This window comes from Stylophora pistillata, chromosome 5 (assembly GCF_964205215.1).
Source record: "Stylophora pistillata chromosome 5, jaStyPist1.2, whole genome shotgun sequence".
In the NCBI taxonomy this organism is placed as follows: domain Eukaryota; kingdom Metazoa; phylum Cnidaria; class Anthozoa; order Scleractinia; family Pocilloporidae; genus Stylophora; species Stylophora pistillata.
The window spans coordinates 13,347,985-13,361,777 of record NC_142523.1 but is presented as its reverse complement, the minus strand read 5'-3'; the positions used below and the strand labels follow the sequence as shown (position 1 = coordinate 13,361,777).

General features: G+C 39.4%; 1 protein-coding gene across 2 annotated transcripts; it reads right to left on the bottom strand.

The window, feature by feature from the left end:
• Positions 1-531: 531 nt before the first annotated feature.
• LOC111324888 (uncharacterized) lies at positions 532-13,506 on the bottom strand. Of its 2 annotated transcripts, XM_022928552.2 has the most exons (7): positions 13,349-13,506; positions 13,125-13,197; positions 7,639-7,687; positions 5,068-5,237; positions 4,573-4,622; positions 3,189-3,754; positions 532-2,625 (listed from the first exon to the last, which is right to left on the bottom strand). In XM_022928552.2, exons 1-7 carry the CDS (start codon positions 13,375-13,377, stop codon positions 1,562-1,564), a joined length of 2,001 nt encoding a protein of 666 aa, XP_022784287.2. In that variant the 5' UTR covers positions 13,378-13,506; the 3' UTR covers positions 532-1,561. The 2 variants fall into 2 exon arrangements, with proteins under 2 accessions (XP_022784287.2, XP_088617038.1); XM_088760912.1 differs by lacking the exon at positions 13,349-13,506 and having other exon boundaries at positions 5,068-5,242; positions 7,640-7,687.
• Positions 13,507-13,793: the final 287 nt, after the last annotated feature.

The window sequence follows — 13,793 nt, the reverse complement described above, 5'->3', positions numbered from 1 at the left end:
TATAGCTGTCTCCTCTTGATGTGCTCTTGGAAATTTTGGAGCTGACTCGTCACCAGTCTTCCTTTGCTGTGGTCTAAAAGCGCAAGGAGGATGGGATGGAACCGTACTGCATTGATCAAAGTTTGTGTAAGCAAAATTAAAGTAACCAATCTAAAGAACGGGAAAATATCAAAAGAGCCAATGGGAATTCAAGGTAAAACACGAAATATGCCTGAAGGGCGGGACACGCGAGTGAAGTGGGCGAGTTAAGTTAAAAGTTGTGTATCTGAGTGGTCCAAGGCGCACAACGAGTTTTCAGGGTTACAGGTGACGTCACCCCAATCCCCGTCGCCCCCTAATGAATTTCCATCGATCCGAAGTAAGGTTGCGTCGTTACCAACTTTTGACCTAGGTTTCCGAAGGGTTTGAGCGTATTTTGAGGAGCATGAAGTGAGAGGGGGGGAAGGGGTTGACGCCCTTGCTTACGCTACAATGTTAAGCAAACCCAGCAACCCCCATAAATCACCCCACCGAAAAGACTGCTGCACCCGGTACCTTTGCAATACAAGCGTTTAATCCTTCTTTAACAAAATCTAAGAGCATGTGCATATTGGCTACAATTTCAAAGTAACATCCGAGCGAGTAGATACCATAAATGATAAACGTACATAAACTTGAAAATATATTACAAAAAGGCTGAATACATGAAAGTCCGTAATTGAGATTGTAAGGAAGGAATGCGCTATATACAATGATGCTATAAGGGGCAACCTAGATACGACGCATCAGCTGTAAATACAAACAAACACAGTAAAGAAAGAAAGAAAGAAAGGAAAAGATAGTCCTCCCCCCCCCCCCCACCACCCCGTCTACGCCCGAGGGATTATCGGAGAGTTAAAGTTCATTGAGAACACATTCTAGATTCTTTTGTCATAGATTCTCGACAAAATGTAGGGGGAGGGAAAGGAAGGTGAAGGAAGGGGGTGGGGTGGGGGTTAAACGCACTTCCCTACACTTCACCCTGCTTTTAAGCTTAAGGCAAAATAGCGTCGTATCTGAGGTTGCACTCCACTGCACGAAAAAAACGATGTGAAACTTCGAGTGCATCGAATTGAGGCTTTATATTCTAAGCAAAATCATAGGTCTTCTGCTCCAGTTATTTTGCTCATTTAATAATAATAATAATAATAATACTAATAATAATAATAATAATAATAATATATCTAATATATAGAATCAAATTTATGTCTACTATTTCAAAAACCTAATCCGATATATTTGCTAATACGTTAAATGAATATCAATGCATTGTAATTGAAGTGGAGCGCTTGCATTAAACGATGTTTGGATACACTTTTAAAGCTAGCTTAAATTACCATTGTAAAATGCAAAGCCAATTCACATAAATAGGAGAGTAATATTTAAGAAATTAAATGTATAATGAGTTTCAATCAATGAATATGAACTGCGCACCAAACTCTAACACAACAAAAGTAAACTGATAACAAGTTAGGGATAATGTTGGGTTAGGGGAAGGGTAGCGCATTTGCTCAGATACTAGCATGGATCGCGAGTTTCCTAACTAGTCTGTCACCTCTTGTTTTACACTAGTTTCGCATTCGGATCCCATATTCAGCAATGCTTCTGGCGAATTAAACCCTCCAGTCTCTTCAGTTTCCATATCTTGGCTCGTCCCAGGGAAAAGGTCTTCTCGCAAATCTCCTTTCCCGTTACCCTCCGTGGCAACAGATTCTTCGGCTGGTACTTCGTTTTCGGTCGGCCCCGATCCGTTTTCTTCGGCATCGATAGCGTCTCTCTTTAACTTATCGTCGGAAGACGAGCTGTTCTCGGAGATGCTCGACAATGTTGCCGACGGTGTACTCGGGCCCTTTTGTTTGGCGTGCCAGCGTTTATGTTTGTTGAAGTTCGACGGGTCACTGAACTTCCTCGGGCATTCCTTGCACTTAAATGGTCGGTCGCCAGTGTGAACGCGCACATGGATTTTTAAACTACTAGAGCTGAAGAAAGTTTTGTTACAATGCTCACATTTGTACTTCTTTTCACCAGTGTGCTTAAGAAGATGCGACTTGAGAGAAGTGTACTTGGTGAAGCTGGAGTTGCACTCTTCGCACGAAAAATTCTTTCCTGTGCGAGCCGCCTTACCTCCGCGCTCTTCTCCGTAAGCGTCACTGAGCGCAACATCACCTCCTACCAGCTGTGCGCCATCTTGAAATTCACACACATGCAGTCGCAGTTCCTCTGCCTCGTAGAAAGTGGCACTGCACCTTGAGCAACTATAGGGCTTCTCCGAATTATCTTCTTGCGTGTGTGATAACAAGTGCACTTTAAGCCGATCTCCTCGAGTGTACTGCTTCCCACAGAAGTGACACACGTGCGGTTTTTGACCGCTGTGACGTAGCATGTGACGCTTGAGGTCCACGGCTTGTGTGAAGCGACGGGAACAAACGTGACACTCGAACGGCCGCGCACCCGTGTGCACCAGAAGGTGGCGTTTTAAACGACTCGAGAAAGAAAACTCCTTGTCGCATTTTTTACATCTGTAAACCTTCTGACCGGAGGACGTCACAAACTCCTCTGTAAGTTCTTCCTCTGTTAAACCAGTTTCCTTGGCACGCACAGGTCGACCTACATCGAAAAAGACAGTGAATCGCAAGAAAATATTATATTCTACTCCTAGACGGATACTCCTTTCAATTATTCCTCAACAGTAACTTAGAAGTTCTACTGGACGCTCCGTGTGTTTATTTTACATTTTAGAGAGAAATAAACCATCCTTTAAAACATTCAAATCAGTGTATCTGCGCACCCACCCCTCCCCTAACCCCACCTCGTTATCAGTTGATTGTTATTAGGTCGTGGGGGGGGGGGGGACAGGTGCGAAGTTGGTTAGATACTGACGGGGATCCAGAGGGGATTGATCCAAAATTCATTCAAAAAAATAGCCAGGTCTCGATGAAATATATTCGATATTCCACTCCATTATTGTAGATGGAGAAAATTTCCCCGTTCTGTTTGTTATTTTGCCATTCGAGAATAGTGTTTTTGTCTGTGCAGCGTCATGTGATATTTCCTTAACTAGAAAGGCAACGCAAGTAGAAGGGGGAAGGAATAATAAAGATGAACTGACGCTTTTTTTCAGATTTGCCAAGAACAGTGCTTTCGATTAGCAGCCTGGCGTTGACACACACCTCTGTCCTTAAGATGTACCACAAGTGGCGGAGGCTGTCCCAGTCCATTTTTGCTCCTCGTCATGTGCACTGGAGCCTGGGGGGAAGCAGCTGGTTGGATGGCTGTTGGCCCTCTCAACCTCGGCCCAGTCCACTGCTGGTCCACGTGTGACGAGCCAATATTGGGTGCTGGAGAAGTCTGATTGGGGTGTTGGAGGGAAAGAGCTGGTACGGGATTCACCACTGTAGCGGACGGCATCTGCGCATAGACGCTGGTCGCCATAGTTGGCGGGTTCACACTATCGGCCTGTTCACTTACAGTTCCATTCCAAGAGTTAAAATTAGGCGTAGGTTGGACTACCACAGGGCTATGCGAACGAAGGGCTTCAGCAACAGAGATGCTTACAACAGGGTTGGAGAAGTCATGGAAGTTGGAGGTGGGAGGGGCTTCTATATGAACTGGGAAAGAGGATGGTGGGACGCTGTAAACTTGTTCGGGAACGACTATTGGAATATCTGGACTCACGGATTCTCCTTCAGAGGAGAAGTTGGACACTCGACGAGCGATCCCTTTTCTGTCGTGTTTCCTGCAAGAAAAAAAAAAGAGAAAGTTTACATTTAACCATTTACTCCGTAGATCCGATAGGTTGTTCTCCCTTCTTGTTGCCAACAGGTTAACAGGAGAGTTTGATGCTACATCAAAGTAGCCCACTTCAATTTCGCTGATAATTCTCCTCGATTCCCATCACCCGTCAATAATAATTATACAGATTTAGCCAAGCCTAAGAGCGGAGCTCCCAAGTTCGTAATATTAATGATACCATAAAAGATGTGAATTTGCCAAGACTCGCCTGAGACACCCCACCCTTCGTTTTGATAGTCTCCCCACCCTACCCGCGCAATCTGAAGGCACGTACATACGTACGTACGCTCGGTCAGTCACGTGACAACCAAATGAAAAGAGGTTGACCATATTCCATGGGTATGGGGCTCTGCCCCCCACGCGCGCTTTGCGCGCGTGGGAGTCCCGCTATTAGACACTAATGTTGTAAGGAGAAATAAAATGTAAATCACTAATGTAAGCCAAAGGGGTAAGGCACTTTCAAGAACATGGTCCTTTGGCACCTTGAAAAAATGATCTAAAACATTTAGCCTTATTTTTGCTCTTCAGGCTTTTAGCGATTCTTTCGAGAGACTATTTTAATGAAGTAAATAGAATTAGGGTAAAACAAAATAGTATCGGAGCCTAGTTAATCAAACATCATCCTATAGTTGAACAACTTTTGGAATTATTTTGAGGAGGAATTTAACGACGACTTCTTAGTGGATAAAAATTTCAGTGGATAATATTTCAGTTTAGCGGATAATATTTCAGTTTACCTGAAATATTATCAGACCAACTTACCTTCTTGTGGGACTGTGAATGGAGCTATTTTCATCAGGACTGTCGAAAACCTGCAGAAAAACGTGATGAAAATTAGTAATTACGCAGACAAATGAAACAGTGATCGGGCGAAAGTAAGAACGAACGAACAACAAAAAAACAACCAAACGACGAGGAAGAAATCGAGAGGACGAAGGAACACTGAAAGGTACGAAAGAATAAAGGATATAGGTTTCTAAAGAAACGGTGGTGCTGCGTCGGTGGAGGTATCACAAGAATGATTCGGTTTATCAACTGAATTGATAATGTAACTTGGCCACCCAGCTGTAACTGTTTCCAGCTTTAGCCAGTCGTCAGAGCGAAAAAATGAATCAACGGATGAATGAATGAAAGAGCAAATTCAAATGGATAGGAATACGAAAGAACGAACGAGTGGTCTTTTTTTTTTCAGACTCATCATCAGCCTTTTACCGATAACATTTATCGGACCACTTAGTCATTATCTACCGTTATCACCTCTCCGTTCGTAACAGGACTGATTGCATTTGTCTGTCCGTGAGTTTGAAGCTGAATGCAATCCTTGGCTGCTTTGTGTTTCAGGTATTTCTGTAAGCTGGTAAACATTCGTTTGCATTTCCCACACTGAAATAGGTCTGGTTCACTTTCCTCCCCCTCGGACTCATGCCCTGCCAAGAAAATTTTATTTACACATTTACGAAATATATTACTTACAACGCATAAACTCCATAACACAAATTCCACAATACATCACGTATAATCGGTTTTACACCGAGTTTGTGATTATATGGAGTCGCTTTTTTTCTACATTTTTTTTTTTTTTTTTTTTCATTCAATTAGAGAAGAAAACGAACGTATAAGCGCAACAAGCATAATGACTATAACAGTTCGCGACTAGGAAATAGATTTATTTCATTTCGGTCTAAATGTGTGTCATACATTTTCTGATGAAAAACTTCTGGTGGTCGTTGAAAAGGAGGAGAAGCCTGGATACAAGGCTTTCCAGTCATTTGATTTACATACCAGAGAAATAATTAGTCACCTATCTATCACATACATACAGTGGAATCCCGATTTCTCGAACCCTCGGTTTCTAGAATCTCCCGATATCTCGAACCAAACCTTGTTTCCCATGGATTTGCTTCGCTTGCAATTTCACCCCCGATTTCTCGAACTCCCGATTTCTCGAACTCCCGATTTCTCGAACTCCCGATTTCTCGAACTCCCGATTTCTCGAACTAATTTGCGTTTTCCCTGGAGGTTCGAGAAATCGGAATTCCACTGTATCAAATGCTACACTCAGTAAAAAGCGAATTGTTTGAACCTTACAGGATAGCTATAGCCTATCGATGGCTGTGGACTCAGTTTAACTGACCCTCGATAATTTCAAGATGTCCTATGCAACATCTTATCTATGATCGGTCTTTTCTTTCCTACCAATGTTGGCAGCAAACAACAATGGAAACAACCACAAAACACTAAAATAGCCTGCACGAATTACCAAAATACTTAAGTTTTTGTTGTAAATTACGATATAAATAACGTTCTGATGTCTTTTCCAAACAAAGTACCATAATTTCTGTACCACCTACCCCTACGACAACGTATCGGCAAGTGAAATACGTAGATCTTGGTTTTCTTTGGCATAATCGCTTTCGATGGTCTACTGCGAGACACCGTCATTATCATATACAAGTGTCTGGCTAAAGCGAAGAGCGAGGTGACATCTATTCTAGCCTATAATGCACTCTGGGATCGCATTTCTACTTTTCGCGAAGATGAGCCGGAAATTTAATCGACCAATCACTAGACCGTACGAACGAACGAAATCGAAAACAAAAAGTAACGTGTCCAACCCTGGTCCAACAACAGTTCTCTCTGATCGAAACATTGCATGCGATGCACAATTTCTTATTCGTATACTAATGTTTACCATCTTTGATAAGTGTCTTTGTTACCAGAGGTGAGTTACATTAACCAAAGAAACTTCTGTTATTAAAATTTCATTAAATAGCTTCTTTTTTCCTGAGGCAATTTCGAAGTAATGGTCTAAACTCTGCCTAAATTGCCAACCAGATCAGATTCAAGGGCATTTTTTTCCTTTCACTCTACAGCAGTGTGCAAAAACTGTGTTGCACTTAATATTATTGCAAAAAGAACGACATCGTTTTATTTGTCCAGATTAACGACTGGCAAAAGATTTTTCCAGGCATGAAAAGAGGCTTGAAATACCACGCGTAGAGCTGTAAGCAACTGTTCTTCTGAACAAGTTCAGTAATCTTTTTGTAGGATGGAGTTAAGAATTGTGCACAATATGGAGGAGTAGTGTAAACTGTATTTTATAAATTTTCCTTATTATTTCTGCATGTTACAGGCAGTCTAGAACTCTCCTAAATAACAATTTACTTTTTCTGACAATATTTCCGCATGTCTGATTTTTCAGGATGGTGTAATTAGTATGCTTGATTAGTAATATTTCACACTAATTCTGACCACTGTGATTTCTTGATGAGAAACAAATTCAGTTTAAATGGTTCAAGTTTCCTTGTTTGCTTCTAACACTAAGAAACTGAAAATACTAATTCTCTTATGTCCATATTTCAGTTTCTCTGACCTAACTTGCTTTGTTTTTTGTATTGCATTTGTGGGAGACATTCGTATGCTGGGTGCTAATCAGGATTTTGTTAATGTTTTTTCGAGAAGGTTAACTTGAGGGTTGGTTCCTACTATTGCTGTGGCACTTGCAGCAAAGCACCTTGAGACTTGAGCTAGCAAGAAGTCTGATAGGGTTTAGTGCAAGGGTTTTATACTGCTCAGTGCAGTCTGAAAAGTGCTAATGGATATGGTGCTATCTAACAGATATCCTTGGTTAGTATCAATCGATCTTATAAAATGAGAACCTTGGGGACATTTTGCATGCTTGCATGAAATGACAGCCCAAAATGTGCAGCTTAGCTACTCTTGTTGCAGTTCCATCAAAAGCCTGAAGACAGGCTAAGGAAGGGATTGAAAGAAAATATCACAGTTTTATCAAAGTAAATGATAACAAAATCAATAATTTAGCCTTACCTCCATTCCCAAGGTGAAACATGACATTTGAATGGTCTATACCTGAAATCTGTAAAAGTGGAAATGCAATTACTTGGAGGCTGAAGACCTATATGGCGTATGTAAGGTCTCAGAACTTAGAGATTTACGGTGACAGACTTGAACCAGTTACAACTCAGTTTATATATATTGTATATGAAACTTGTCAAAGTGTCAGAGACTGATAGTACAAATGGTTCTCATAATGCCTTGTTGTCTAGGAGTTATGTTAATGGTTTTCTTGAGATTGATAACTTCACCCTGATGTTCTTTATGATCCTTTTCCTTTAGCTATTCACATTGGTACACACTGCTTACACTCAATTGCAAAAAACATTGACCACTAATAAGCGTGATCCATGAACTATGAGACCTAGCAGCTTTATGGGAAATGCTCATGCAGATACACAGTTAGAGATTCACTTCTCTTTTATTCATGAAAAACCTTTGTTTGGATAATTCCTTTCTTCCAAGAAAGCATGCATCACTTCCATCATACACCACATGCTTATAGAAAGTGTTTATGCATATCCAGAGAGCCATAACGTCTTGCTGGTTATTATGAATGCTTATCAGCATTTTTGCAATCTTTTGTAAGACTTTCACATACCAACAACGACTTTTGAGAATTTATGGAATGATGCAAGTGTTATAAAAGGTTTTCATAAAAGCTACTGCAGATTGTGTAACAGGTACAATTTAGCTGTTTCCTGAAAAGTAGCCTTAAGACCCCTTTCTCATAGGGGGGACTGAGAGCATGCTCCCCCAAAAACAATTTGAAATACAGATGCTTGGGAATGAAATTTACAGCATTGTGTGCATCAAAGGGAGTGCTCGTAGGCTAAACATACGGTAGTGAAAGTTGTTAAAGGCAGCAAGAGATCACAAGTAACCAGATTTTGTCAAAACCCCTGTAGTGCTTGACCACCCACCAGAATATTTCTATTCCCTCATATGGTGCAAGGAATGCCTTCAGTTTTTATGGTTAGTATTCCCCACTTATAAACTCAATTTTAAGTATTTAACCAAAACTTGCCAGCATATTCAGCATTATCTTAAAGTACAATATTCATCTCTGTCAAACGTGTGAGAGTCATAAAGCAGAATTTGCAATCATTTTAGCTCCATAGCTATATACAAGTTGCCAAATTCAAGATATTAGGTCAAAAGAACTGCTAGTCGATTGTTCTATGGTTAAGTACCTAAATTTGCCATTTCTTTGTTGGCATGTATGTTTGTGAAGGAATTTTAGCCCTCTTGTTAGGATCATTTTGCATAATGTTTATCTTCAGGTCACATGAATTCCTTTATGGGAAAGAAGAACCCTTTAACATTGCCTCCCAATGTCTGGCTTTGTTGCTCAGTCGGTGGTCGTGCTCAATTAATATCTGGGAGACAGGAATTTGAATCCTATTAAAACATGAATTTTTTGCAGTCTACTATTAAGAATCATTTCTTTGCTATTTCATTTGTAGGTCAAATGAGTTATCAAATAAACATTATTTCTGTTTTGATACTAGTCATTAAAATACGTTTGTAATCTTTAAAGTCATCCACTTAGTGTGTTCTTCACATCTCTGAATCCTTTCTCAACTTCAGGAATTCCAATGATTTTATGACTGTTCCATGTATTTTATCAGTTGCTTTTTTTTTAACTGTGGTTCACTTTTTGTTATCTTGTTATAAAACCTTTTTTACTGAGTAATTTCAAAGTAGAGCAGCTTACTTCTGTGTGGCTCAGTTTATTATACCCTAAAATGAGGTTCTAATGTGATATGAGGTTCTGATGTGAGCTTCTATGTGATACAGTTTACTGTAACAGGGTTCGACACTAACGGTAGCCCACTAGCCACAGACTAGTAGAAATTCTGTCTTGGCTAGTGTATTTCAATTTCAACTAGCCAGTTTGGCTAGTAAACAGATTGAAATTGTCATAACTTCTAAAAACATCTAGAAGATGTCACTAGCCACTTGGCTAGTAAATTGAAAAGTTAGTGTCAAGCCCTGCTGCAAAAGAAGGTTCTAGCTTCAAAGTTCTTGGATGACACCCTTTTAGGTACCATCCAAATGAAAAAAACTGAGTAGTTCTTTCATGTAATGTTTATCCCTTTTTTTTTTTTATCCTAAAATCTCATTAGTAATTTTCCTTGCTGTCTGTTAAACTACCCATATGATGTTAGTGCAGAAATTTAGTATTGGATGAACCAAATATACCCCTAATTGACATTTTTCTTTATTCCCACCACTTGTCTGCTTGATGTTATATTGATATTGTAAGGAGAAATTCTGTCTTGGTCACTGTTGGGAGTTGGAGGGTTAATTTTGCCTTAAGTGGTCCTATACCTATAAGTCTGAATGAAACCGTAGTGTGTAATGATTCAACTGAGCGGAACTGGCATTTTTTTTTTTTTTTGTGGAAATAACTCTTGAATGACAACAATGCACCATTTTAAGAGAAATCTCTGAAGTTTTGTGTTATGTCATTAAGTTAGAATACCCAATGGTGTTGCGTTGTTTGGGGATTTTTAGTTTTATAATTTTACGGATATGACATGGTGTATTCTGAACTGTATTGAATGAAATCTTTCGAACATTATTTCCATGTGATATACCTGGTTTGTCATTCATTATATACAAAGTTTTCTAGTCCTCCATAACTGAGTTAGCATAAGTTCTAGCTGCCTAACGTAATCAATTAAATGAATTCTGTTGACTACCTACGAAGTTTGTTGTATGGTTAATTTACTGTTTATTGGTACAGGAAAGAGATTGTAAAATTATTGTTAGTGAACATATTTACTGAATTGAATTCTGTTGACTAGCTACAAAGTTCCTTGTATGGTTAATTCCTTGTTTATCGATACAGGAAAAAAAGAAAAAAATGATCTTTGTGTGTATGTGATAATTTTCTCAATTGTCATAACTGTTTGTTTGTAAAATAGGGTATTTGCTATTAAGACCTCGAGTAATTCGGAAAAAAAGGTTAGGTACAGTCAGTTGTGTACATTATTGACTGCAGAACAGGACAAGAAATTTTACTTCAAAACAACCATATTTTACCTTGAAAACTTTTCCCCCTCCATAGATTATCCTGTTAACTTCTTCATCTGTGTAATATTTGTGTCAGCACTTACATTTTTGCCATCAACTAACATGAAAATGAGATTTGTAGCAGCGATACACACAGCTGGCTTTTCTAGACTTCGTTGTCTCACTAGGTACCCTCAAACAGTATAAAAGTTTAACTGTGCAGGCCAGTTCTCATTGGGGACAATGGTTGCTAGTTGTGAAGACAAATTAAAAGTGAGAGTAATTTGCCAAAAAGAGAGGTAGGGAACTGAGTGCTCAAAAGGACTTGAATTTCCATAGTTTTCTATTTCTTTACCCTATTGCATGTTAATCTTACTAATAGAAAATAAAAAAGCAGCAGCAACAACTTCTGGCCTTTAGGGGCTACATCATAGACCTACAAGTCTAGACAATTTTGCAGATATACAGACATGGCTTAAAGTGTGACACTAATCCTTTTTACCTAAACACTCGAGCTCTCATAAGATAAATTATATGTCTATAGCTGTTATCTCCGAAAAGAATCAATCTTATCTGAACAGAAGTTATATGTAGCTAACACACCTAAATTGATAGAGCTATATTAGTCTAACTGGACTGAAGACAAAAACAATTTAAGATGTATGTTAATTTATATTCCAAGACCTGACACACACACTTGACATTTATTCTGTTGTATTAAAATTCCATGGTAAACCAAGATCTATTTGCAGTAGTGTTATATTCTCTTTATTCCTCTAGTGGTTGACATTGTTTTTACGTCTCCTCTAAAATGTAATAACTAGAGTTTCAAAAGTGGAAAAAGTTGAGAAAAAGAAAAAATTAAAATGCAGTGGGAAGAAAATGAGGAAAGCCAAAACTTGTGTGTGACAGGTGAGAAAGGTAAGCAATTCTCTTTTTTTTTTCCAGACTCAACAATCAACAAGGTTAAAATGTTGTAATAAACTATTAAAGAGATAATACATAGAGCTGCCAAATTTCGAGTCCCCCTGAAGTATAGCAAAATTTCTAGGAACCTTTATCTGGACACTGCTGTTTCACTGACCTTAACCTACATAAATTGATGCCAAAAATATTTCAAACTGGTGCGAGCCATAATTTATTTGCCGTGTTTATACACCTGGACGTACCATATTAAGTATTAAGGTGCAAACAACATTTAATGCGAGAAAAACAACGTACAAAGTATGCCTCAAGTTAAACGTTCAGAAGAACGTGCAAAAATCTTTAACACGTAGATAACCTCCGTCGTGTGATCTGGGAAGGAGTCGCTTATATAAACCGCAATAACAAATAACAAAAAATTTTAAAAAAAAAAATTGTCGTTCAAGAGACATACTTGTAGCCAGACAGTTTTAATGAGTTTCACGGCTTGGAACATTTACATATCATGTTAACAAGGATCGTATTGCGTGTGTCCTATCATCTTTAGGGACACATGAGCAACAATGATTTCTGTGTGCAACGCGAAGATATTCTCCTGTACGTAGATATCAATTAACCGAAAAATGTTTCCGATATCCCACACCATTGAAAACACGTGCAATAACGAAGTCACGGCAAGTTCTTAGACTATTTTCGACCTCTATCCAGGATCTCTCTCTTTCTCTTTGAAACGTCCGGAATTATTCTTCACAAGCGCAAGTATTGTCAAATAGCAGGCTTCCTGACAGAAAACCGCAGTGGAGTCTTCGATTTCAACGGCGGCGAAGCGCGAACAAAGCAATAAAGCTTTATTATAGTGTACAAGTTTATTGAAATTCGTATGTAAATTTGTACAAAAATAACAAAGCTCTCGAATACAGAACCAACCAAGCGACAAAAGTGGAGGTAAAATAAACTCAAGGATTACAGACTTTCGAAACACTGGTTTCTCACCACGAAGTACACATATTGTACTGTACCAGCGACTGATTTATCGCTCTGTCGTTTAGACGGAAATGTTACTACAAAATGTTTCCCTCGAGGTAAAGCGATTGGTAAATACTATTTCTCTGTCTCCTATAAAGCCCTTTGACATTCAGGGGCCGGGTTTAATGGCAGTTTACCAATAGGAGGTATTTGAAATACGCCATTCATTTCACACATTTACATGCAAGCGTGCTTATCATCAACTACAAAGGACAAGCATCGTGTTTTCTCTAACGAAGACACGAAACTCTAAATTCGACAAAGTACCGACTAAAATTGCTTCAAACCGCGAAAAGCCTAAACAGATTACAGGTTTTAAGTTCTCCGACGTCTTTCTGGTGCGAATTTTCGCACAGTTGAACAATAAAGTTACCTAAGCTAATCATGCATACCAAACAGCATGTCAGTCGAAACAACACGCAAGGGCCAGGCAGTGTTAAAACAAGCGACGCCTAAGAAACTCGGTTAAAATTAAACATCGCACTCACCAGCATAAAGCTGTTTCGTCTCCCGTTCGGCTGCTCCTTAGAAAGCTTCGAAATTATCGTCTCCAGGTTTTGTCTAGAGGAGAAAGCGAAATCATTAAAATTACAATCAATTTTCACACCAAACACATGTGCGTGCTAACAATCCATTCAGCGAGGCGCCAACAGAAGTATATCTCACAAACAGCGTGCAATGCTTAGTTACGCTAAAACCACGCCAAAATTACCCCTTTCTCGTTTCTCCAAATTCTCCCATCACAATCCCTGGTCGAATGGTCTTCGCTGTTGTCAAAGCATCAAATTTGGTGAACTAAATACGAGATTATTGTTAGCGGCGAAAGGTCAACATGTCTAATGCCTCCACCATCTTTGCATTCCTGGTCGTTCTAACTGGAACCCTGGTCAGCGGTTGCCCCTCGTCACGCGAACTTGACACGCAATCGACACGGAGAGGTGATAGACTGGGTCAAAGTCACGCAAACGTATCTTTCGTCGATCACGTTTTTAATCGCGAGAAAAACGTTTTCCTCCGTAAAAGTTTTCAGGAAAGTTATGCCTATTTAATAACTGTGCTAATATCATCCAGACCGATAAAAAGTGTTTCTTCTGTTGCTATATTTGGGGCGGTCGTATGTGCGTGATGGCTCAGTCTTTTCTTGTAGAGGAGATCAC